Here is a 26,136-nt window from a genome sequence, read left to right on the forward strand (position 1 = left end):
TTTAAAAAGCTTGCTGATTTTTGAGCACAAAAGTTCATTCTATGCCCTGTGTCCCACCATTTAAATGAAGGAGCCTTGCTCCATCTGTGGTGTTCTGTTTTTGTCCCTTGGCATTAAATGCCAATAATTCTTATAGAATAAATAAAAAAGTAACTTTGTGGGTTTTCAGTGCGCCAGTCACTGATGGGATCATTCCCGCAGCTATACTTTGAACGTTGTCTGAAACGATGAAGGAAATAATGGTGGGTGTTTAAGGTTATGATGGTGATGGTAGCCCATTCAGCAGTGTCTTGGCATGCTTTTTGGCCCATGGTTTGGCATCACAGTGCCTTCAAGGGCTGCACTTCCCAGACGACGTGCCTTGGCAGAGCCCGAGGAAGCTCGTCGTGCTGTAACGCAGCTGGTTACTCCGAACAGAGGAGTAAAACTCTTGCAGATGCTCCAAGGCCATGTGTGCGCAATCTGCAGACAGTCTGTGGCCACCCGGGACTGTTCAGCGAAAGTTTGCCCTTGGCACTGTGCTCACCAAGGCCAGCTGGGGAAAGGCAAGCGTTGGCTGTTGTGCATCTTCTGCGCTCGAATGATGAATCTGAAAATCTTCTGGAAATTGTCAGTCCTCTTCTGAGCGTGGGGGTTGATGTTGGGACATTTGTGTCATAGAGGCGGTCAAATGGTGGTGCTCATCATAGCTATGGTGGGTGATGTCTTCAGCCCAGCAGAAATGGGTGAAAACCAGAGTTTTGAGCAACAAGCCAGGTATTTGTTTACTATGGAAAATGAGGTGAAATCAGCAAGTTTTTAGAATCTTACTGTATCTTTTGAGCAGCAGCCCTGTGAGGAGATGAATAAGAGACCATAAGGTTTTGCACATTAAATGGATATATTGGGGGTTTGCTGGAACACTACTCAGATGGCATGTGTTCAGGCACACGGATGGTGTGGGAGCACCGAAGTACCAAAAAGAGCATCTTTGGATGAATGCTTGTGCAGTTCCCTGTGCAATCCTGGTGTCACCTGCTTGCACTGTGCCAACTGAGAAGCCTGTTCAGGAGTCAGGATGGTCATTACCTAAATGCAGTGAAGGTGATTCAAATTCGCAGTACTTTGGCCGAGAGCTGTAAAATGGGCACAGCCCCAGCTCTCGTTTTATGCTCTATTTCTATTCGCAGCTCTCTAGAGCTCATAAGGGGAAGGTAGGAGTGCGTGGGGTCGCTGTGTTTTAAGTAGCTTGTTCCTCTTCTCTGCTCGGGGTGGCTGGAGGGCTGTGGCTGCGCGTGGGTTTCCTGAGCAGTTACACCTGTGGATGCGCACGTGCCCCGTTGTTCCTCAGACTCCTGGATGTAACATAAATTTATGTGCCGACGATAGAAGCAGCTCACAATTCTGCATGCACGCTCTGGTTTACTAAATAAAAAAATGATATAGAAATGTAATTCAGTGGTACCAAATGCTGAATTACAGCTCAATCAGTTTAAATACTTTCTTTTTTCTTTTTTTATTGAAACTAACAGGCATTCTGTAATGTTAATAACGCATGCAATGGGGAAAAAAGGTATGTTTAGAATTTAATAATCTTCAGAATAGTGATGATTAACTCCAGTGTCTCATTGTACTCTGGGAAGGCTTATGTTTTTGTGTATAATCATGTAAATGTTACAGTTTTTTCCGATGTTAGAAGCCATTGATTTCCTTAGTAACTTATTTAGCAATAAGACTTTTTTTTTTTTCTGATACTGACAGTGATTTTTGGATTGAAAACCATGGGTAGAAAAGATGCCTCTACAGCAAGGACTCCTGTTGACCAATACAGGAAACAAATAGGTAAGAGATTCGAAGAAAAGTTTGCGTGCTTAAAAACAATCTGTTTTTTGCAGCCAGACCAGCTTGTTTAACAAAATATTATTCCTCTTCAAAAATTCATGTTGCTTGTGAGTGATACAAAATTATGCATGCTCCACAAAAACATTTTTATATGCTATTATATCTATATAATATATATGTATATATAATATATATATGTAATTCATTCTGCAACACTTTTATGCAGCCAGTGTTTCATGTATCTTGGAAAAAGTCTGTCTTCTGTGTTTGGCAATGCTAGTGAAATACTGCAGTGCAGTCGCTACATGGTGTTTCTGAACTGTTGGAACTGGGTGATTTTCCTGTTTGTCTCCAGTGTAAATTATGGGTATTTCTGACAACATGCTGGTTCAGCTTCCTAACACTTTCTGATACGCTGAATGATATAGACCTCTACATTGTATAATGACATTTATTCTCACATTAATGGATTACTTTTAACATTTTAATCATTTATTTTTGTATTTTTTTTTTTCTGGTCTTTCCCATTATAAAGGTAGGTAACTTGTATACAAAGTACGCACATGCGCTCACATGAGCACACGCACATACGCTCACACCAGTACGTACATTAGAGACACAAATCCCTGTTTCTTTGCTTAAATGCAAAGGTAATTGACTTATTTTTGGATTCCATATAATAGGATTCTGTATCTCTAGGTGTTAAACAATATTATAAAACAGACACAATATTTAAAAAGTACAGATATAAAATGAAGTACATTAATCTATACTCAGTTATTTAAGTAAATGACTTTGTTTTACAGTTGCTAAGCACCCACATCTGTGTTTAAATATGCAGAAAAATAGCAAGTGCCTGGGAAAAAAAGGCTCTTTATAATGTACTTTCTCATGGTCGAAGAGCTGGGGTGTGTGAACAATTTTATTTTTATCATCTCTTAATTTTTTTAGTGCTACCTTACCATTTTAATATAGGTGTTTTAATGGTCTTTTCTGCATTTAAAGCTGAAAGTAAGGTACTATGTTGTATTTCATTTGTTTTAGATAGCTGTGGAATGTTCTGTATTTCGTAATGTTGGGCAGTTTGTGTGGTTGGCTTCCTCGGTTAATTCTCTGAGATAGTTAGAAACGTGGCTGAAAACCTCTGAGTACCTTTACAGACAGGATATACTGGAAAAAATTATTAAATAGAAGGGCTCTCCACTTTCGTGCGATTTAGGTTTTGTGTAGAAAACCTTGCAAGGAAACTATTACCCAACAGAAGGTGACACCACAAATATTTCACCCAAGTGGGTTTGGTGAGAGGTGGAAGCCCTGCAGCTCATCTTCGGGGCAGCTCGTCCCGTGTAGCTGGGTGTTTGGAGAGAGGATAATTGCATCAGCTTTCTGGTATTTTTTTTCCACGTGTTTTAAATCATGGTCGCTTCTTTTTCAGCCACCTCCTTTAAGGTTGCTTTGCTTCCTTTTGTGAACACCTTCAGGTGACCACAGTTGGAGTTGTTTTTTTTAAGTTCTCCGCAGGGTGAAAGAGACTGGTGATCTCCAGTGGGATCCCTGGAGAGCAGGTTGGGTTGCTGGAGGACCAGAGGGGTGTAAAGCTGCATCTGAGACTCACAAAATTACCTCCTGCTCTTCCACAGCTTGGGCTGTTTCTTGCACACCACTATTGCAGCACCGTGGTTGCACATCTGACACAGGTGAGATGCCAGAACTGGTCAGCTGTGCCTTGAGCAGGGGAGAGGAAGAGGACGAGAGTATTTGTATCAGGGCCCAGTGCTGAGAGGGATCCTGTTATGTTGCTGACTCTCTGGTTTTGGGCTAGCGTGTTGTCTGAACGATTTGGCACCTTCCCTGTTATATGATGCATCACCGTGATCCATTGGGTACTACAAAACATAGTGGGGCTCTTAATAAGCTCATTTTCCTTAGATGCAATGTGATACTCTTAACTTGGCAAAAGCAAGTGTTAAAAATTATTGTAGGGAAGAATCTCACACCAGCAGACAAATAAACTGTATAACCTAGGAGGTGTTTCTGTGATTGTAGTATTCCTCAGAGGACAGAGAGCAAGAACTAAAATAGACTGTCCACTGCCTTTTGCTCTGGTGATGCTTGTTTCAGCTCCCACTCTGGTCATTCACGGATACAGCCATAGAGTTTGCCAGTGGAAATGAGTTCTCTGATCTCACCAGTGAACTTAATGAATGTGAGAGGTGGGGTGTTGAAAATTTATGGATATAGTTTGATACTTTAATGTTGTGGGTGTGTTTGAGTTTCATATATAAGCGTTTTGGGCTGGCTTTAGGCCTGTGTTGTAGTTTAACCTGGCAGCTGGCAACTAAGCACCAGACAGCCGCTCGCTCACCCCTCCCCTTCCCCCCCAGTGGAACAGGGAGGAGAAATGGACAAAAGGGGAAACTTGTAGGTTGAGATAAAGACAATTTAATAAGACAACAAAGTAAATACTACTACTAAGGATAATAATAATGCTAATAATGATTATGCAAAACAATCTATATACAATGCAGTTTTTCTCACCACCCAGTGACTGATTTGCAGTCAGTCCCTGAGCCGCGATTGTGGAACCCCAGAAATCACTAATTTTGCAAAATTTCCGAATAAGTTCGACCTCCCAGATAAAAGAGGATTCGAACTCTTAGAAACAAAGAAAGATAGATTCCTGTCCCCCGGACAACCCCCATTCATAAACTGAGCGCGACGTCCAAGGTATAGAATATTTCCAGTGGCCAGCATGGCTGTCCATCTGGCTCCACAGAGCTGCACTCCAGCAGCTCCGCCCCAAGCCTGTACTGGTGCATGGGGTTGTTCCTCCCCAGGTGCAGGACCCTGCACTTGCCCTTGTTGAATTTCATCAGGTTCCTCTCTGCCCAACTTTCCAGCCTGTCCAGGTCACGCTGAATGGCAGCACAGCCTTCTGGTGTATCAGCCACTCATCCCAGTTTTGTGTCATCAGCAATCTTGCTGAGGGTACATTCTAACTCTTCATCCAGGTCATTGATGAAGAAGTTCAACAAGACTGGGCCCAGTACTGACCCCTAGGGAACACCACTAGTCACCAGCCTCCAACTAGACTCAGCGCCGCAGATGACAACCCTCTGAGTTCTTCCATTCAGCCAGTTCTCAGTCCACCTCACCGACCACTCATCCAGCCCACACTTCCTGAACTTCCCTGTGAGGATGTTATGGGAGACAGTGTCGAAAGCCTTGCTGAAGTTTAGTGTGAGACTGTTTAGTAGAAAAGATCCCCCCGGAATACAGAATGGCATCATGCCGCAGGATTGTGGAACTTATGGAAGGGCCATTCTTGTTTGCAGGAGAACAGAGACAAGAAGGCTTATCTGTTCTGGAGATGGATGTTTGATCACCCTTTCCCAGATAGGTTATATCTAGAAACAGTGGGCAGTGGGAGGCTGCATGGGGCCCGTCTTCGGAAAATTACTTTATCAAACCTATTGAAAGTTCTAAATCCGTGCTTGGAGTGATTGCCATCCTTCCTTTCTAGGCATTCGGTATCTGTCGATTCTTGACAATACTATGATGGATGTTGGCTGAACAGCTATCTCTGACTGACTAATGGTGTGGGATTATTTTTTAGCTTATGGTTTAATGTTTTCTAGCCTTGCTGGTTAGAAGGTAACCAGATTGAAACGTTTTTAATACCTTTTTTTTTTTTATGGAAAATGGCAGTCTTCAAGGAACAACATGTCACAAAGTCATGTCAACTTCAATACAATTTTCAGTTGGATGTTTAGTGGAGTAATTTGAAATAAAAGCAGATTTTTAATTTCATTTTGTTCCAAGCTTTCTGTTTTGTTCTGAGTTTCCATACGGCACGCCACATGTTTGCCCTGTGCCACGGTTCAAGTTCATGTTGATCACTTCGGTTCCGCCGTTTGCCTTTTTCTCTCCTCTGCGAGTGGGGGATCACTCGTGTCTTGTTTGCCACTGTGCCGCTAGCGGTTGCTGTTTGCTTCAGCAGCATTTTCTGAGGATTCCCCTGGTACAGAGATTGATATTGCTCTTCTCTGTCAGCTGGCTTTCAGCCATCTCTCCTGCCACCAGCCAAAATTTGTCTGTAGTGCCTCTCGTTCAGCGAGTGTTCCGGTATGCGGCAGTGGCACTGCCTTTTCCGCAGGCAGCAGAGGCAGCCTTTTAGTTACCAGACCAAACTGGCGCTGGCTTCATGAAGACTGTCCCCATCCCGAGTGGGACAGGGAACACCAGCAGCAGCCTCTTCAGACGGGCGTAGACGGTGCCTGCAGGAGGGAGGACGGTGCCGAGGGAATCGCTCCCAGTTCAGCTACCTGTGAGCAGCTGAGTCTTTGGAGGAGGCATGGGGAAAAGTAATTTTAACGCTCTTTGTTCAGCTCTCTCTCATGTACCCACATGTATACACCTGTAGTGCAGCAGCAAACAGGGCAGCTCTTCTGTGTCGCGTTTGTGCTGCTGTGCTCAGTTTGCTGGGATTGGAGGAAAGGTGTGAGGCAGTATGCGCCTTTCTGCATTTATGCAGCTTTGCTCTGCAAATGCTGTGAAAATAGCAACAGGTTTTGCACCATATTTGCTTTGTTTACTGTTATGTGTGCTTTAAGTTCCCAGAACAATTCCACATGTATATTTTCCATCCTTCTTCATCTGGTGTGTCGCTTGCTCGGCATGGAAGCTGCAGGATTTGTGGGTAGTGTTCATGACTCATGTGATTGCGGGATCCTAAGCAGGCATACTGAGAGGATTATAGCATAACTAAAACCTGGTCTACAAATCAGGAATAGACATACTTTTGGCTCCCATCACTATTGTGTTGCTGTAGCATGATTTTTCATGAAGAGAGGTTGTTTGCCAATCATTCAACCTCCAATTTGTAGACTCAAAGGTCTGTGTATTGTCTGCTCTGTATCTTCTGACTTGCCGGCTTGATCCTTTACAGGCCAGAGCTTATATAGGCATAGCCCAGAGGATCTCTGGAGTGAACAAGGCTCTTCACATCCTCCGGGAAGGAGTAAAAGCTATGAATGAAAATAAATTATCTTTGTGGTTTGGAAAGCGCAAGGTGCTAGGCTGAGCGCGATGGCTCGGCGGTGGAGGTGGTGCTTGTTGGCCTAGCACACGCAGAGCGATGGGGCAGTGAAGGGAATTGGGTGGGAGTCCTGAGACCCTGGCTGTAGCAGCGCAGGAGGGGAGAGAGAGCTGCCCACCTGAACTAACAGGTAGAACTCTGTGGGTGAAGTCACCCCTTTTTTTAAAATTCCTTGGTGTGGGGAACTGGTGACTCGTCCTGAAGAAGGGCACCTCATCCCAGTGCCTAGGGTTACGGTTCTACTGTAGCCCCACTGAGATGGAGAAGACCATGTCTCTTGGCGTGAGCGTAGTGGGCAGAGCTGGGCTCTGTTGCCTTCCAGCCTCCTGCACAGAGTAGCGAAGCCCTCAGCAGTGTGACTGCGAAGGAAAGCGGTTCCAGTCTTCCAAACCATGAGTCATTTGTGGTAATACTGTTGCACTGACAATGTGGAGGAATAGACTTTGGCAAGATGGATGGATGGGTGGATGGATGGGGACTAGTGGCAGCAAGAACATCTCTGGGATTCCCACCTCCAGCCACCAGCTCAGTCATGAGCACGGACCTGTTGCCTCGCTGTCTCCAGAGAGAAGCCCTTCTTGTGGCAGACTGTCATCCCTACTTGCCCTGCTGCTAAAAGAAGTGTCTTTACTCTCTGCCACCTTACCTTTTTCTCTGTTTTCCATTATTGTTCTCCTTCTCTATTTTGTTAATGTCCCTCTGCCTTCCTTATGCTGAGTAGTACCATTACATATGCAAATCAATCTGGCCACTAACAGTCTTCCTTTTCAGCTCAAAAAAAGGAAAACTGTTACATTTTGATACTTTCTTCTGAAATTCGTTGTGTGCTTTGAAGTGAAATATGATTCTTTTGTTTTGGATGAGGAAATGTTTGTTATCAGCATCAAAATTTTAGATTTCATTTCTGAAACAACAGCAAGAGCAACACCAGCAAAAAAAGTTTGGACGGAATTTGTGCTGAAAATTTCAAAATCGCACCATTTGTCACAAAACAGGAATTCCTGTATCTTTTGCCTGTTAAGAAAAGGCACATGACCAGAAGGCAGCATTTGCATCATTGAGATTGCTCTCTGCTGTCATGAGCAAAGAAGCAGCAGGAATTATGTCAATGGAATGAAAATTCTCCAACCTATTTTTTTAATTATAGTCATCTATTTTTTTGGCCCGTGTTTGATGTCAGTCACCTATTTATTGGGGGAAAGGTAGGGAGAGGAAAAGTACAGGAACAAATACTTGCTGTTCTAAGTTGAGACGAAAAGGGAAGAGACCTTTCCTACTATTTATTTAGGGTGTAAAAACAATCCAAGAAATAGGCAATTCCAGTGCACAGCGGGCCTTTTTTTTTTTTTTTGCATATGGAACATTACATGTACTGTCTTGAATTTTTCTAATAAAAATATACTATTAAGCACATAATAAAGAGAAGTAGGGAAAAAACCCTCCTTTTGCTATTATGTGTGACTGTTGGCAAGTTTTGGAATCTTTTGCTATGCTGAGTTTCATACTTCACAATGATACGCCACAGATACCATGTATAGTCCCTTTTCTTTTGTTTGGGAGGAGGTTTTATGAAGAATGAATTTTTTGTCACAAAAATTGAACGAGATCTTTTGGTTGGTGATTGCTGGTGCTGGTTTGATTTCAGTTTTGTGCCAGTGGCATCACTTCTTGGAAACTAAAGCGGGAGCCGCTGAGGAAAACGCTGCTGTGAAGTGAAGCCTAGTCTGGCTGTACTAATTTAATCCACATTTTGTGACGACTGGGATGTTTTTAAAAATGTTCTGTGAAGGCTGATGATGGATTTTAAGCACATACAGAATATGATCACTTATTTTTAAAGTCCAAAGCAGTAAAGCTATATTTTATTGCCTTGGCTTAGAGCATAAAAGGTGATGGTAGATCTGGATATGTACTTGTGTTTGTGTGGATATTATTTAGTTTTCCTTTGCCGGGCAGCCGCAGCCTGAGCAGGGCTGAGGGGCGGCTGCAGAGCCGGGGACTGCGGAAGTGAGTACGCACACCGTGCAGGCATGCTAAGGAGGAAGGTGGCTGATCCAACTCTCCTGGCTCCCATCCCCTCTCCGTAGCAAAACCCCGTGGTTTCTTTGAACTTGTTTGATTATACTACTTTTACTGTATGCTTATACTACCCTTGTTTAGTACTTCTGTACAGATGGAGACTCATAGTCTGCTCTTATTTTAATCTCATCAACAATATCACCATTTCACTCAGTGGAGCCGCTACGATTGTTTTTATAGGTGTAAATGAGAGTGAAATTTGACACGCAGTTTCCAGTTGCTGAACTGCACTTCAGCATGGTGGTATTTCAAGCACTTGTGATTCCTGTAAGGTATCTGGTGTCTGCAGGGCCCTTGCAATGATACATATTTGGGCTTGTACTTACTCTCAACTTCTGGTCCATTCTTCAGTGGATTCATTCTGCAGTCAAAAAAACCAAGCTAAACCATACCTTTTTTGCATCCACTCCAAAATAAGTAAAAATTTCACTATAGACACAGAAGCATGTACATATTACATTCAGAGGCAGAGCAGTTAACATTTTTAGAAATTCTTGTACCAGGCCTTGAAAAATCTTAGTTCATGTGCATGAAGGATTGACTTCAGAGTCCTCACATCTGAATGTGAATCTGTAAATCTAACTTTAGACACCCATTTCTAAAAAATCTCAGACAGATTTTTTTCTGTGTGTACAGTGCTCATATGTATGCACTCTCTGTGTGTGGTACATGTGCTTATATTTGCAGGTAACATTATGTCAATATAAATGCAAGGAGAGTTAGGCGATGAACTCCTAATCTAGTTTCCTCTTATTTCAGCATAAGGCAGCAGTGCAGAAGGTATAGGAATCAAATGCCCAGTGCACATGCATCTATCAAGGTCTCCAAGGTGGACATAATGCGTAGTTGTAACTGCATTTCTTCAGTTACCAATGCTATGAGATGTAACGCTGTTTTTTTTCTGGAGCAGTCAACTTTTGTCCAGCCATTGTCCCGCGATGGAGAGTGGCACCCTATTAAACTGCTGCTGCTCCTCCGCTCTCTGGGCTGGCAGAAATTAAGGCAGCAAGGAGTCCAGTAAGCATTAAGCACTGGTCTAAGAGAAAAGGCACAGAGTCCCCTTGGCTCAGTTCAAGAGGTTTAAATGAAGAGATTTTTGTATGTCATGTTTCAGGAAGTGACCATGTGCGTTATGTAGTTCAGCAGGTATTGCACCTATTTATGACCTGAAAAAAATGTGTTTAGATGTCTGTGTTCAGGGTAAGCACGGCCATGGAACAGTCATCTGGCTTTTCTTATGAATTTGTTCACATTGGTGATTGCTATCATGCGGTCCATTAATTGCACGTTGTGAGGGATTTCTGTAACTGGTTCTTATTAAAATTATTTTTTCAGTGGAAGCTTTTGCTTCTATTATGCCTTATTTTGGAAGAAAGTTAGAAACTGGCTACATTATGGTTTTCAAGGTCTTGAACTATTTATGGGATTGTCTGCTAGGCCCTACATATTACTTTCAGGCTTTAAGTGTTGGGTGGGAAATGAAGTAACAGGGCAGTGGGAGAATGATCTTAGTAAGCTTGAACTGCTGGAATGAAAATATAAAAAGGCAGTTGCTTAGTCTGAATTACAGTTACAGAAATTGCAAACACCATGTGACTAGCTTTTGCTTTTCCTCGATGATAAAGGTTGATTAAAAATAAGCACTATTGAAAGTATTCACACATTCAAAGTTATTTTGAGATGTTTCATTTGTGTAGCAGTTGGATCAGTACAGCGAAGCACCATGAGGTGAACAAAGAGCTCTACAGTAAGAAGTGGGATGTGGGAAGTCAAATACTCTGCCCTGATTGAGTACTCTGGTTACAGTTAATAAATTTACAGATAGTATAAGGCAAGTCACTAATCTGTTATTTAATCTCTGAAATACTTTGCTTGAAATTTGGTCCTGTCTTCATCCCAGCTGCGTAGATACCCTATTTACCATGGGACCAACTGAGTGAGTTTTGCTCTGCTAAGCTATTGGTACTGTTCTAAAATAACTCATATATTAAATAATAGTGTTTTCAAGAGTTTTGTGTGCCTGTTAAATAGGAAAGGTGGAAAAAAACCTGCCTTTTGCTTAGTTTATTTTCTGTAAATGTCTTATCACCACATCTGCATTAGTGCTGTAAGCTTTGTAGCAATATTGATACCCTTGATTGTGATACATGATTTTTCGTTAACAAAGTAACAGTAATTTTCGAATGCATGGGTTTTTTTGTTAGAATTAATTTTCCTGTGGTATCTTAACCAAATACCTGTGGGCTTTCTTACTCATAAGAATTGGGGTTTGGATGATCGGGGGTGTGATAGGTAAGAGGATGTGACACAGCTTGTCACTAAATCACTTGCTCAGGTTCAGCCTGGGTAATAGTCATGGGAAGATGGTAACTGCCTGGCAGATGTTGGGTGGCATTTATGATGCAATGTTTGTGCATTCAGTTCCTAGTGGAGAAGTGTTGAAAAACATCATTATTTGTTGGCAGTCAAAACAGAGAGGAGCTGGATAATGAACTAGCATATGGAGTGAGACAGTGTCTCAGCATTAGACATGGTCCCTTCAGCTCAAGGTTACGGCATACTGATGAGAGCGTGTCCCAGGTTCACTGAAGCTGTCGTGAGTAAGTCTGAACTCAGAGGGCGCGCTAAATCCCTCAGCTTTAGACCTACCTCTTGAGCACAGTGCTCGTGTTGACCTGCCTCTTAGCAGGCCTTATTAACTTAGCCAAGATGCTATGTACTGTGGCAGTGCGTCTCCTCGTTTGAAGTTGGCTTGCACTTAGCCGGTTCACATCATAGACAGAATGAGTCTGCAGCTGTTTGTGTAGACCTGGCCTGAGGGACCTTCAGTCACTGTCACTGAAGAGGTGGAAGAAGTTTCAGAGTAGAATGCAAGTGGGGCCTCACAGGAGTTTTTCAGGCATTGAGTGGGGATGTGTAAGAATCATCTCTGTAGACTTCTAAGGGGTGAAAGGGCTGAGTTTGGGCTGGTGATTCATGTCTGCACTTGTGCATTAAACAAGCCTGGTACTGCTTTCTGGCACAGAGGCCAGCTGGCATTGAATGACCCTGACCATGCTGTTAAACTCTTTTGTCCCTAAAACAGAGTGTCTGCTTGCAAACTACTGATTGAAAATTGCTCCAGGCCCATGTTAACTCTTGAGCCACCTGTAGGAATTGCTTGGGAGAGGGCTGCTCTGGGCACAAACCGTGCCAGGGACCGTTGTAACAATTGGAGGGTGCAGACCACTGAATTCCAGTTCCTACTGGCATTGTATAATATATCAGTACACCTGCAAACAGCCAGAGGGTACAGTTTGACATTACAAGGTGACCTTTCGCAATACCTACCTCTCTCTACTTGTTCCTGTCCCCACGTCAGTATATGCTGTACCATCCTCTGGGATGACACAGCTGTTTGTGTGCCATTTTGATCCAGCTTGAAGAAAAAGATGTGCTGGGCTGTTTCTCAGTTGAATCAGTTCCCTGATCTGCTTTGTTATCTGGCTGCCCGCACAAACCGAGCTAATATGCATCGCAGAGCAGGATGGCACACTGCAGGGGCTGAAGTGTGTGGCAAAGCTCAGGCCAACAAGTGCCAGAGGCCAGTGTTTCTGTAGAACATACTGCAAAGCCAAGCCACACCTCAAATGAGTCTAGAAAGAGTCTTTATTCCATATAACATGCAGATTGAACAGATTAGGAAGTGTAAAAAGGATTCACTTCCTTTGTAGGCTTCCCCTGACCTCTTAGAATCACTTTTGATTTCAGTCCAGTGGCCTCTGTAGGTCAGATCAGCCCTACTGGCTGAATTACTTTATGAATAATAACTACGATAGTTTAAATCCATGCATTTTTGCAGGTATTTTACACTGTCTGCAGAGAACAATGCTGTGGTCTTCCATACATGTGGAAGGCACAGCAAAACCTGAATGCAGTTCTTGTTTTGGCACAGCCTTTTCCATAATGCTCAGGTGTAGGACAGTGTACTTTCCCTACCGAACATTAGAAAGAAATGGAGTGAAGTGACTAGTTGGATTATCTCTGAAGAAATACTTTTTCAGAAAAGATAGGCTGCAGTCCATTGTGTCTTTTCTGGAATAGATGGGGACTGTGCAAGCTAGAATGAACTGCACAGGGGGAAACATTTAATAAATTGCAAATCAAATAGAACCAAAGGTACAATCCTTAACATACTTCATAGAGTGAAGTGTCTCAGAAAATCGACCTGTTAAGTACAATACCAGATGGAAACCATTGGTAGACTTACAAGAAAATCAGACTCATGTCTGTAACACAGGAGGCTCGGTTTATCTTGATAGGCAGCTTGGAAAACCACAGATCCCATACCGTATATTCCATGGAAGAGTTTCTGTCCAAATGGCTTAATGTAAAAAGCAAATATGACCTGTTGTGTTTGTGCAGAGAAAACTATCAAATTCTAATGAGTAATCATAATGAAAAGGACAGAGAGGGAAGTGCTTTCATGTACTCTTCCGAGAGGGAGAATGAAATATTTTGGCTGTGGCAAAAGAAGAAACAATGTAGTCCACAGAGGATTGTCTTCCCCATGTTATTTCTATCACTGATGCAAAATAGAAATTAAAAAACATAGTTCAGTGTTAATTCTTTTTCTTTATCCAGCTACCTTTCAGGTAATTTTTAGATTTTTAGTCTGAAAAGAAACATTTCCTACAGTCAAGAGGCCATGAGTAGGAAGATTGGATTTTATGGTGGTTGGAGATATGGGACAGGTATCACACTCCTGAATTTAGCAAAGTTATTTCACATGCTTATCCTTGTCACTGGGAGTAAAATCCAATACGTAAGTGTGAAGATAAAATGAGTAACATTTAGATACTGGAAAGGCTTATGTTTCTTCACGATTTGTTTGTTGTCTATTGTCAAAACACTATCAAACAACTGTGCATGTTGCTAACTTAGTAATAACTTTGGAAAAGTTTAATGATAAAGGAGGCTAGACACCAGTACAGGTTGCCCAGAGAAACTGTGGAATTTCCATCTCTGGAGACTTTTTGAAACTGAGTTGTATGAAGACCTGAGCCACGTGATCTAACTTTGAAGTTAGCCTGGCCTAGCTTCTGGTTAGAGTAGGTAACCTCTAGAGGTCCCTTCCATCCTGAATTAATCTGACATTCTCTGCCATTATCCTCATTTGTTTCTGAAATGCTGGGAATATTTGCTTAGAGTGGCAGTGGCGTAGAGTCCTGCCACAGAAAAGGTTCTCAGAGCTGCTCAGTATACTTCTGTGTGGGGGCAGATGAACAGAAAACTGATGATATGGTACTGGTCATACATCGCTAACGGGAATTTCAGGGTGGGTTGCATCAGCCTTTGAAAACATGGCTTGTATCTCTACTTTGATGACCAGCTAGTTCGCTGCCAGTGCTGTCAATTTATCAGCCAGAAATCTTAAAGAAAAGGTCCCCTTGTTTCCTGTGATCACCCATGGTCGTGAAAAAAAGTGTGGTTTATCCTTGTATGTATTTAAAGTAGAGATAAGAAATACTAAAGCTATTAAATAGGTCACTGGAGACAGTGCATGTGAAAGTACTGAGTACTGCTTTGCTCATCCATGTTGAAGGAAGATGAATTGAAAGTGAAAGAAATGCTGAAAGAACTACTAGGGTGACCAAGAGCAGCCTTGTTTAGCACAGCTGAACAGAAAGTGAGACAAATATGGTTCCTCTTGGTGAATGTTTTGGGAGTAAATACTTGGGAAAGACAACTTTCCGTATATATCCTGTCTGCAACTGTGTATAAATTGTCCATAAAGAGACATAGCTGGAAATTAGAAGGCAGTTTCTTGCCAATAGGACTTTGAGCTTCTTGAGTGGTGTCCTACTGGTAGGGCTAAAGACAAAATAAACCCCAAAGCTCTAACTTGTTTTCCAGCTGATCGTTTTCTATGATCAGTTTTGAACAAAACTGAAAGATACGTGTGCCTTCACTAACAGAGTACTGGATTTCAGTAGTTCACCAAGTCCTTCCCAGTCATATGTTCCATATGGACAAAGTTTCACTGTGAAGTGGAGCAGCTTTCCGAGATATTTATAGCTAGAAAATGCATTTGGAGGGATTACCATGACTTTCTGACTGTAGTTTTACTTGTGGAAAAATTAATACTATTTTCACCAAAATCAAGATTTCAGGAGAATTGAAGACATAATCTTGAATTTCACAATTTTTTTCTTTTTTGTTAAACAGAATATGAAATTCATGCTGAAAGTCCAGGCTGAAAGGAAAGAGATGAGGGAAAAGGGGCACATTTTGATCGTAACATTAACCTTTGTTTTTCAGCGCATGTGCTCTCAATGTAATGTGGTGAAACTATCAAAGCATTTGCACAGCATCATCTTTTCCTGTTTGTTTTTGTTTTGTTTTTTAATAAACAGCTGGGTATACATTTGGTGTTGCTGCTCTTTTTGTTCTTTGTGTTATAGAAATGCAGCACTTCACAGTCTAGTAGTAAGTATAGTGAGAAGTTTCTTGGAGGATCCCCAGTTGTACAGCTTTGACAAGACTTTCCTATGTCACCCCTTGGCCCTAGCTTTTGCAGCATGTCCCACTGGTAGGAATAGGATGTACATCGGGCATTCTTGTCATCAAAAAATGTCAATGGGAAACTAAAAAATGGTCCATACCAAATACTTTTAGCAATTAGCTCATCTCCAGGGGACCAGAAAAGAGAAACACATAGTATTTGTAGGTTTTTAAAGAACCTGGGAACATATTTCGTTCGATAAGTAAATAGGAAGAATTTGGAAACAGTTTACAGCAGATGCCAAAGGTTGTGGAATAAGGGCGTGGTAATGTGGGCTGTCTCCACTGCATTCATCTTTGACTGAAGTGCTTTCTTTAGCTGGAGTTTTTCTTCTCCACTTATTTATTGAACAGCATGTGCAAAATCAGTCATTTCCCAAGAATTATTTTAACCTAGCTTAGCACATTTTGAAAGAAATTCATGTGGGTGTGCAGCACTAAGCATTACTGAAATCTTCAGCATAAAATTGCTTGGATCTTGGAAGCGCACGCCAGTATGGGGGACATTGAAAGAGGTTTGTACCCAGTAAGTCTTAGAATAAGTCAATATATTGGATAGAAGGCTATAGTTGGGTGAACACCTGGAGTAGAAATTGCTCAAGGCACATGTATTTATGAAGACTGTTGGTCGCTAACATGTCACAGGGACATATCAGCTAAGGCTGCCATCTGATCGTGGCATGGGATGCTGGTCTTGGAGAAGAATGAGGTAGGACTGTTGCCATGTTTTACCTCACCAGGTCTCTGCGGTTTTCCTAACCCAAAAGAAGGAACATTGTTATCTAGGATTGCTTGCACATTTGATGAATCGTAATGTGAATGTCTTGTCCAAGGTCATACCCAAAACATGTGGCTGAGAGAGGAAAAGATATTCTGGTCCTCGTCTATTACCCTAACCATAAATGCATTCGTCATGTTCAGTTGACGCCTTGCCTCATTTACTGCACTTCTTAGAACTTGATCAATGAGTCTTATCATCTGTATTTACTTAGCTACTGAAAGAGGAAGGGGCTTCTGAGTAGCATACATTATCATAAAATGATCAAAATTAATAAAATTCTGTATTCTGGTATGTATGTTAGGAGCAGACAACTTTATTCAGTGACTTTTCAATGCCTGCCTTTGAACTTGCTAGTATCTGTATCTGTATTAAAAATACAGGTGAGTGTCTAAAGATTATTTCCGATGATATTTCTGTGGATAAAAACAGTAAAAAATAAAGCAGTAACACACCACGGAGTGAACAGTCAGTGAGTCCTTTTGCCACAGTCTGTAGCCCTTTTATCATAAGAAAAAAATTACTGATTAAAACATGAGCATTAAGTTAGCACTGTATTTCTGCCACACCTTTGGATTCTGCACCAGCAGACCTAAGAAGTAACTCAATGTAAATCTTCATTTTGTTCATGTTTCACTCAAATGTTAGTTGCAGTAATTTTGTTTTAATAGTTTAGTGTCCTCTGTTCTGTGTGTGCAAAATCCTTTTGCTGAATTAACATAATCAGATCCACTGTTTTTTTTCTTGGATGTAGGGAAAGTATGTCTCTCATAAGGACTTTGGTGGTACTGAAAGTGAAGTTGTGTCTTCTTCTGAGGAAATGAACTGTTGAAAAACAGGCCATAGGGAGGGGGTGTGGCTTTGTTTTGTTCTGTGTTTCTGTATCTATCTCTCTATCCACGAAATGAGACATTCAGAAAAACAATGCACTCCGAATGTGAGACATACCTCTAGGTTGTGAGGAGCTCAGAAATGACTCTGAAAAAGAAGCGTGTTGACTGTTTTTCTCTCTGCATGCTATGGATAATAAATGTGTCCTTGCTGGTACATTTTAACTACGGAATCAATCAGAGCGAGAAATGTCAATAGAGGACTGTTCGGGTAGTTTACAAATCACCTCTCTCATCTGTCCTGAGCAATGCCTGTGCTGTCTGCTGGGAGCCCACCGCCCTGGGCTCTCTGCTGGTGCTGCACGTCAGGACTCTCCCGCAGGAGAAGCACCAGGGCAGAGTCCCTGTCACCTCATGGTGTGTGGCTGAAGTTGTGTATCCTGCATTGCCTGCTAGACTCCACTCGGGGACTCCAGACAGAGGGACTTCTTCAGCAAGGGAAGAGAGGGGGTGAGTGGGGTTATGTAGGACTGCTGCGATCAGAGCAGCATCCATATAGACAGTTTGTGAGGAAACAAGCATAGCTAAAAGTTAGTTTTCAGTTTAATTGTGTATGCTTTTAATTCCATAAACTGAAATTGCTTTGTGCATGGGTTCATAAATATTTAACATGTGTTTTTAATGAATAAGAAATCGGCTTTGAGGGTCATAGCAGATTCGGTTACTTTTTTGGGTACTTCTTTAAACTGTTTCTCGTTATATTTGTAAATGTAATTTTAAATTCTTTAAAAAGAAATTAATATAGGCAATCAGAAAATCATCTCTAATAGATAACACTCAGGAGTGTTTCTCACGTCTGTTACACCATTAGACCAGGATCTCAGAGTTTTTGATGAGTACCAAAGTCTTGCAAGGAAAAGAGATTTCCCAAGGTCATACAGTATTTTTGTGGAAGATTCAGGAATAGAAAACAGCTCCATGCTTTATCTGCTCTAACTGAGTAGTTTTCCAGATGGTAGACTATTTTCCTCAGCAGTGTCTCCAGCTTTTGTATGTTTCCTACAAGAGGGCAGCTTACTTAAAAGGTCATCCTGTGGAACAGAGTTTCGGAAAAAATGATGCTGGGAGCAATCCTTGTTTCTCTGAATCAATTGCCCTAATACATGCCTTTCACAAGTTCAAAATAAGACTATTACTGAAAACGACTGACTTTATTCATTAAAACATCAACAGAGCACTGTTGCTGGTGCAAATGATGAAATCAAAGCAAAAGGTCTCAGATAAACTTATTACCATCACTGATGGCAAAGTGATTGGAAAAATACAGCATTAAAGTTACTTGACAAGTTTATATGCTTAAAGAGAAGTGTGAAGTAAAGCCTAGCTATTCTTCATTATATATTGAAAATTACAGTATTTGTGAATGATAGCAGACATTTGCCTGTAAGACAGCAAGTCCAGTCCTGAAGTCAGGACTAAGATGCCATTATTTCACATGTTTTAATACAGCACATGCACACACACATAGTTTTCTCTGAGCTTTTTTCTTTTTTTTTTTCCTTTTTTTTCTATGAGCCTTTTTCTTTTTTCTTTTTCATAGTTTTCCATGAGCCTTCAGAAAGGGAAAAGTAGTAAGTCTGGAAAAATAAAGATAAATTTTTAAGTTAGCCAAGCTTCTCTATCCTATTTGCTTAACACAAACACGGATCTAATCACTGACTGTAGCCCGTTTTGGGTTTTGAAGGCAAAACTGTGTCTCCTAATATGCCTTCAAGACTTTATTACACCTTTAGTTCTGAGGTCCATAAACCATTACTCTGGGTTCTCATAAATATGCATTTCCTTTACACTTTTAAGTAAGCTGCTATTGCTGTCATTCACTTTTAGTTAAGACCTGTCAGGTGGTGTTTCTGTTGAAGGAAAGAAATTTAAATTATGGGTGAACTGAAGATACGTAGTTCTTAGGAGTGCTAAAATTATGAGTGAGTTGGAGAGATTATTCCTCACAAGTAATTTTAGGATCCCAAGGGATAACGGTGATGTGTACAAGAGATGTTCCCTTCTCCGCTAATTCCATTAAAAGCCTCTGATTTCTGCGTTGCTGGAGTGAGACTCCAAAAACCTTCTTTTCCATCTTACATAATCATTTTCACAGTATCCTGTAACATCCACCTCTGCTAAGACTGTCAGTGCATTGACTGCTGGAGTGACAGTGATATATAGGTCTGACAAAGCATCCTTTGCAATATGCTTCAGTGAAGTGAGAACTGCAAATGCTGACAGTATTATTGGAAATTTTTTACTTAGGCAGAATTAGTAAATTACAACTTGTATTTTGGAATGGTCTTGTAGTATGCAGCTGGTCCAGAATGATACGACTTACTAGTATGGAATTACTGCATCTTGCAGACAGCATCCAATGTATTTTCAATTCTGAGAAAATCATTATCCACTGGGTAAGACACTGGATCGGGAGTCGAGGCATTCAGGATCATGGTTGTGCCATTCTTCTGGTGCCGGACCTCATGCAAGTCTCCTCACCCAGATGTCTTTTCTTCCTTCTGTTCTTTCCCTTTTCAGACGTGGCTGTGATTGTTCATAGGGTGTCCCCCTCAGCTCTTGCAGCTTCTGTGCTGCTGGGTGAACACCAGGAATCCCATACTTGGACTAAATCCGTAAATTTAGTCCATTACACACGAGTTCTAGCTCCAGTCCAAGCTTTGTTTGGTTCAGACTTGGGAAGCTTTTCTTTAGCAAGTTGTGACCAGTGGCAAGTTAATGGTGGGTGAATCTGAAGCAAAGAATGTTTTTAACCTTGGCAACAAGGGCACAGGCTGTTAAAAGGGATTTTGGCTCAACAAGGCAGGCGTTGGAGAGAAGTGATCCCAGCTTCTCCTGAGCTGCACTCTCTCTGGGGCTCTGTCCCTGATGCATCTCATGACTTTGTCAATGTTCTTTGTTTGCTGCAAGGCTTTTTTTTGTTTTTAATAAAACCAGATATATGTTTTAATGCTGGGTGATGTGGTGATACCGTGCACGTACTGCCAACCTATTGTGTGTGAGAACAGAAAACTGAAACTGTTAGATGCGGTGTGGTATCTGCGGCAGAAGTCTTGTACTCTGTTTCATACGGACTTGTCTGTTCCCCGAGTTGCTCAGGCTTTCCATGCCACCCCCAAGATCTTTCTGTTCCAGCTGGGGAAAAGGAAGCTGTGGGTGACAGGTTGTGTCCTTCCCTTCCTGGACTAGCTGTCACCTTCTCTGAGCGAAGTCCCACAGCAGAATGGCTGGTCGGGGTTGCTTGGGCGGGACTGTGGCTCCTGGGAGGGGGCTCACGGAGGAGCGGGAGCATGGAAGAAGGGGTGACTCCAGATCCGTGTGGTGCCATAGTCCCACTTTGACGTCCCCCAGGAACAGGCCCCGGCCACCTAATAACGTTGGACACATCAGGTAGTGTGGGGTTAATTACAGCAGAGGGAGAGAGATCATCCTCCCCTGAAACACCACCGATCCTTTATCCAGAAGGTTTAATAATATTATTACAGTGCTTGGTGATGTTGTGGTGCTTATTCACCAACCACTGTTGTGAATGACCCAGTGATGTTGTCTGGTAGTAGCATGATGCACAGCAGAGTAATTGGGAATAAATTTCAAATTGCTGGTATTGAAAACATTTTTCAGGCAGCAGTTGGTTTGGTCCTGTTTGTATGTTCAAGAGGTTAAACTTATTGCCAGAGACATGGTCTGGAAGAGTTTCTTGCTGGTTCAGATAGACTAGGGCTGTTGAAGGGGTTTTCTTAAGCATGGGAAGAGGGAATGGGGTACTACTTTCCTTTTAATCACGAGCTTAGAATCATTTATGTGTGTGTTGTTCTTTTTTCCTAAAAAATGCCCAAGTCTGGAATCTTTCACTTCTCCTGTGATGTCAGTTGCTCCTGTTTAAGGTCAAAAGAAAGTAATTTATGTAAGACAATGGGAGAAATTTCTGGCTGTGTAGTTGTGGGGATAAGAACAACAGAGAAGATGTTTAGTGGAACATCTGTTACATGGATATGCTTTATTGTGGGCCACTGAGTTGGATGACCTGGTCATCAGTCTCTATATTTTCCTTTATTGTCTTTAAGTGCTCTCAGTGGAGAACTATTAGTAGTATTTTCCTACCTTCCTGCCCAAGCGCGAGCTAGCTTTTATTTGAGCTAACCTCTAGTAATTATAAAGCAAACATCACAATAGCAAGCAAATAGATGGGACATATAATATTCATAAATTATTGAGTGCAGCTTCCTCATTCTTCACAGTAAGCTCTCCAGGACAGCGACAGGCAGTGTCTTGTAAGCACCTACAGTACAACAAGGCAGTAAGCAATAGCCAATGTGATTTGTCAAATCAAATCTATTTTCTTCTCTGACAGAGTAGCAAACCTTATCAATTGGGAAGAGCAGGAGGTGCCATATGCCTTGACCTTGTCAAGGCTTTTTGACAGTGTGTTCTGGTAAACAAAGAGATGCATGAATATGAAGCTGCTGCAAGATGGGTAGCAAACTAGTACGAAAGCTGTTCTCGGTGGTTATTAGTGGTTTATCCATAGTGGTCTGTCCTGGACCCAACATTTTAATTGCAAGTGGGACGATGAATTTAGTTTGCAAATTATACCTGTATGGGAGGCAGTAAATAGAGAAGAGTTTAAGATTAAAATTTGAGAAATCGATGAAATGGCTTGAAAAAATAGAGTATAATCCAACAAGGAAAAGGGCAAGGTTCTTAAGATTGGTATAAACAGTCAAACTACAGACCGAATATGGGTAAGAAATGCTTAGGCAATAATTTTGGAGTGAGCAGAGTCATAGGCAGACTGGGGTTGAATGTGTAAGGAGAGTATAGACACGAAAGATACCAGTAAGGCCTCAGATGAAGTGCTGTGTTCAAGATCAGAAAAAAAGTCCAGAGGAGAGCACGGAGTCCAGAAAACACAGACCGAAGGACTGGGACGCAAGGACTGGTTGAGTCTGGAGAGCAGAAGACTTTAGAGATGTAATGGCAGTCATTAAATATATAAAAGCCTTATGCAAAGAAGGGAATATATCAACTGTCCTCCAGGTCTGTGGTGGATACCACAAAAAGTAATATGCTAGGAGTTCAATATGGGACATTTGAATTAGATACTGGACATGAGGAAACTTTTGATGATAAACCTAGTGAAGCAGTGGGGGAAAGCTGGTGAGGCTGTGCCATCTCCATTTTTAAGGACCTGTTTTTCTGTGACTCTGTAGTCCTTGTGTGGAACACAGTTGCTGGATGTGTCCTGCAGGTAAGTATCTGTGACAACAATGTAATCATCTCTCCTTCTCTTGTGTTTGCTACTTAGCTTCTGTCTGGCAGATCCCCTCCTGTTCAGCTTTTTCTCCTGTTAAGTGAGCTATGAGTACACCTTCAAATGGGATATATTAAGAAGAGTCTGAGGCCTCTAGGGACAGCGATGGAGAAGACCAGAAGAGCACGCTGAGGACTTGTGCAGCTCTGCACGATGGCACTGCCTGCTACCTCTGTCTTCCTAGAAAGCTCTGACCATGAATCTGTTTCCATTTAGTTTGGGGTATATCAGATTTTCCTCTATTTGCAGCCAACAGAGTTAACAAAATCAGCAAAAGCCAAACTGGATCTGGATGCAGTCTGTCTCAGAAAGACAGAAAGACTCTTTATGTGCTGTACCATGCCTTATGTTGCCTTTTTCACACCTCTCAGCTTCAAAGAAATAGTACGATAGTTTCCGTTGTCCAGAAATCATCTAATCAAATGTTTGATAAAAATATGGCTTTTAATTACATTAATGGTGGGCACTTCACTCCTAAGCAGGAATATTTTTGGTTTACTTATTTTCAGGATTTATACTAAAACACACTTGTTTATATGAAAGTGCAACTGGTAGTAGTTGTTTCAAAGCAAAGTAGGAAAAATGTGCTCAAAACTACGTGTACACATCAATGCATGTGTCTATTATGTAGGTGGAGAAGAAAAGAAGCGAAACACCCACCAAATGATACGTTTCAAAGCAATTGTGTTAATTTATTTTTAAGAAAGGTATTGAATGTTTTCATAGTTGTATGTTTGGGTAGGAAATGTTATGGAGATTGTCAGAAAGGTGAATTGAAGAACTGCCATCATGTGTGTTGAAGATACTCCTTTTACAAGGAACTATTACTTTTTAATGGCTGCAGGCATGCACCTGTTGGGCTTGAGCAAAAGCCTGTAAAAGATGATTTAGCATTGAGAGGCATGAAAAAGGACTGTCCATCAAATAGTGTCTGGTAAACATCAATATTTTTAGTGCTGTTCTGCATATCTTTTATTATGGTCTTGCAGTTAATTGAGTATATTCTACAGATATTGAAAATAATGAAATTACCTGACAAATTAGCTGATTTAAAGTATTGATGTTATTTTTTGTTTTGTACATTACTGATAACTGGTTTTCTGAATTTCTTTTCTTAATTGCTTATATAGATTTTTAAAATATTCCTTAAAAGAAGTATCAGAAAAGGTGCTAATTTAAATATGTTCTTAATTATTCATTACACTCAACGTATGTCTAATACACATTTTAAATGTAAAGCATTTCTTTAGTGAAATGCTGCTCTTCATGGCAACTCATAGCAAATTCTGAGGGATTTTCTAAGGGATTCTGTTTCTACTCAGAATATTATATTTAACAAATATTACCAGACTTCTGTTTTGGAATCAGGGAAATATAGCAATAATTAAATGGGTATATTTTGGTATATTTAAGAATGCTTTATATTTGGGTGGGGTTTTTTTAATCTTGCGTGCAGCATAAAAAGAACTTATTCATTTTAATGCATCCTTCTTGTTGGCTTAAAGCTGAAATATAGTTGCTTCAAAATTAATTTACCCCTCATGAATGACTGGTTGGATTATCTTTGTAGCATTAAATGTCAGCCCTGAGCTCAGAGCACATTGTGTGTATGGTAAAAAGTTGTCCCTGAGCACTTAATGTTGTGTTAAATGATGATGTGTCCTTTGCAAATGTATTATTAGTGTCAAGCTGTTCCGTCTCTCAAGATTGAAAAATGGTCAGTGATTTGAGCTGTCATTAAACCTGAATAAAATAGAGAGAGTCTGTGGGGGGTTTTCATGCCTTTTCTGAGTACAGACATACTCTTGAGTAGGTAAAAGACATATCAAAATGTTTCTGTTAACCTAAGACTCCAAAACCTCCATTTGGAATCACAGCAATTAAAAATAAGAAAATCTCACTTCTGCTTCTCAGCAAAAGAATGGTCATTGGATACATCTGTGTGACACGAAGAGCACAAAAACCAGTAATAAGTATTTGAGAGATTGGTCTTGTTCCCGTAGATGTGAGGTAGAGTTCTGTCGCCAGTTCTCAAACATAGATTATAACACTGTTACTGATGTGGATTTGCTGTCTGTTTTTAACTGAGGTTAGGCCTCAAATTCCTGTGGAATTTTGTTTTTCTGAAGTTCCTCTAACGTCCTAAATAAATAGTTATTTCCAGTTTTAGAGTTACAGTGTTATGGGTGAGGCATGCATGTTTAAGACGTGCTATGTGTGAGTAAAGTTTCACAGAGTTTCACTGGATTGAAATTCTGTTAGAGTATAAAATGACTGGTTTAAAATCTCTCAAACGTATTTAATCATATACTTCTGTACATGCACCTTAGAAGCTAGGTGCCTACGTACCTTTATGGATCTGGGTGATGTTAATGAGCACTTGAGAAAATACTTCTTTCCCCATGCCAGACACCTAACTTGCTGCGTTAATAAAGGTACTTAAAGAAAAATTCTGCTACTGTGTATGAGATGATAGAGCCCAGTTCTGAGGAGTCCCAGGGCATGTAGGAAAAAAAATACTTTTTGTTCCCTCCTGTTAAAAAAGCAAACTACTGTGAAGTTATGTTGAAAGTACAAACTGATTTGAACTTTTTAGTCCCCTGACTTGCTGTTTACAGAACCTGCTGAATTCCTTTGGTGCACTTTTGTTACACTACTATAGTTACATTAAGGTATTTCAGACAATGTGATTTTATGGCCAAATTCTCCCTGAGTTGTCAGCCATTTAGCTGGTTCTAACTAAGTGTTCCCTGATGGACAGAAAATGGCAAATGCCATGCCTATCTTCAAGAAAACTAAAAGGAGGACATGGACATACTAGAGTGAGTCCAGTGAAGAGCTAGGATGACCATCTGGAGCACAGGATGTACAAGGAGAGCGTGAGGGGGCTGTTTTGTTTAGCTCTAAGAAGAGAAAGCTCAGCTGAGATGTTACTGCCATCTACAAATATTTGATAGGAGGCTACAGGCAGGGTGAAGCCTAACTTTTCTCAAAGGTGCACAATGGTAGGACAAGAGGCAAGTTAGAACATGAAAATTCCAATTAGGTAGAAGAAAAATGTTTTTACCTGAAGAGCGGCCAAATATTCAGAAAGGTTGCTCAGAGAGGTTGATGAATCTCCACCTTTGGAGATACTCAAAACTCAGCTAGACAAGCTCAGCTGAGCAACTGGAGCTAACTTTCAGGTTGGGTCTAGTTTAGAAGGTGGCTCTGTTCCGAGTGGAGGGTTGGGCCAGATGACCTCCAGAAATCACTTCTAACCTAAACTGTCTGAGGAGACTGTAGCTTAATGCCCCAGGGATCATAGCTGGTACACAGGAACAGTTTTGAAGAAGCAGTATGATAATTATGGTACTACATCTTCACAACAGTGGCCCTGCAGTATAGACTTAGCTAAATGGCTTGGAAACCACCATGGCATAGCTGAACAAGGGTGTATTCAAGCTGTGATTTTAGATACATTTTACTGTCCCTTCGTGGCTTTGTGATGTTCTCTCTATAGTACTAGTAATATTTAACTACTTCAAAGGTAATTTGGCCATGTTCACAAATGTCCTGAGGGTCCAGATAAAATCACATAGGAAACCGGTTCTCCTTCTCCACTTGTCCTTTAGAT

At 41.2% G+C, this 26,136-nt stretch overlaps 1 protein-coding gene across 2 annotated transcripts in view; it reads left to right on the top strand.

The window, feature by feature from the left end:
- Positions 1–26,136, top strand: part of TRIQK (triple QxxK/R motif containing) — a 69,540-nt gene that overhangs the window by 17,474 nt on the left and 25,930 nt on the right. For both annotated transcript variants that reach the window (XR_012763407.1, XM_075415868.1), the window contains exon 2: positions 1,741–1,821. Coding sequence is in view for 1 of the 2 variants with exons in the window: in XM_075415868.1 (XP_075271983.1) it covers positions 1,761–1,821 (61 nt within the window). In the remaining variant the exon portion in view is untranslated. The remainder of the gene's footprint in view (positions 1–1,740; positions 1,822–26,136) is intronic.

The sequence above is a fragment of the Opisthocomus hoazin genome, chromosome 3, assembly GCF_030867145.1.
Source record: "Opisthocomus hoazin isolate bOpiHoa1 chromosome 3, bOpiHoa1.hap1, whole genome shotgun sequence".
Lineage (NCBI taxonomy): Eukaryota > Metazoa > Chordata > Aves > Opisthocomiformes > Opisthocomidae > Opisthocomus > Opisthocomus hoazin.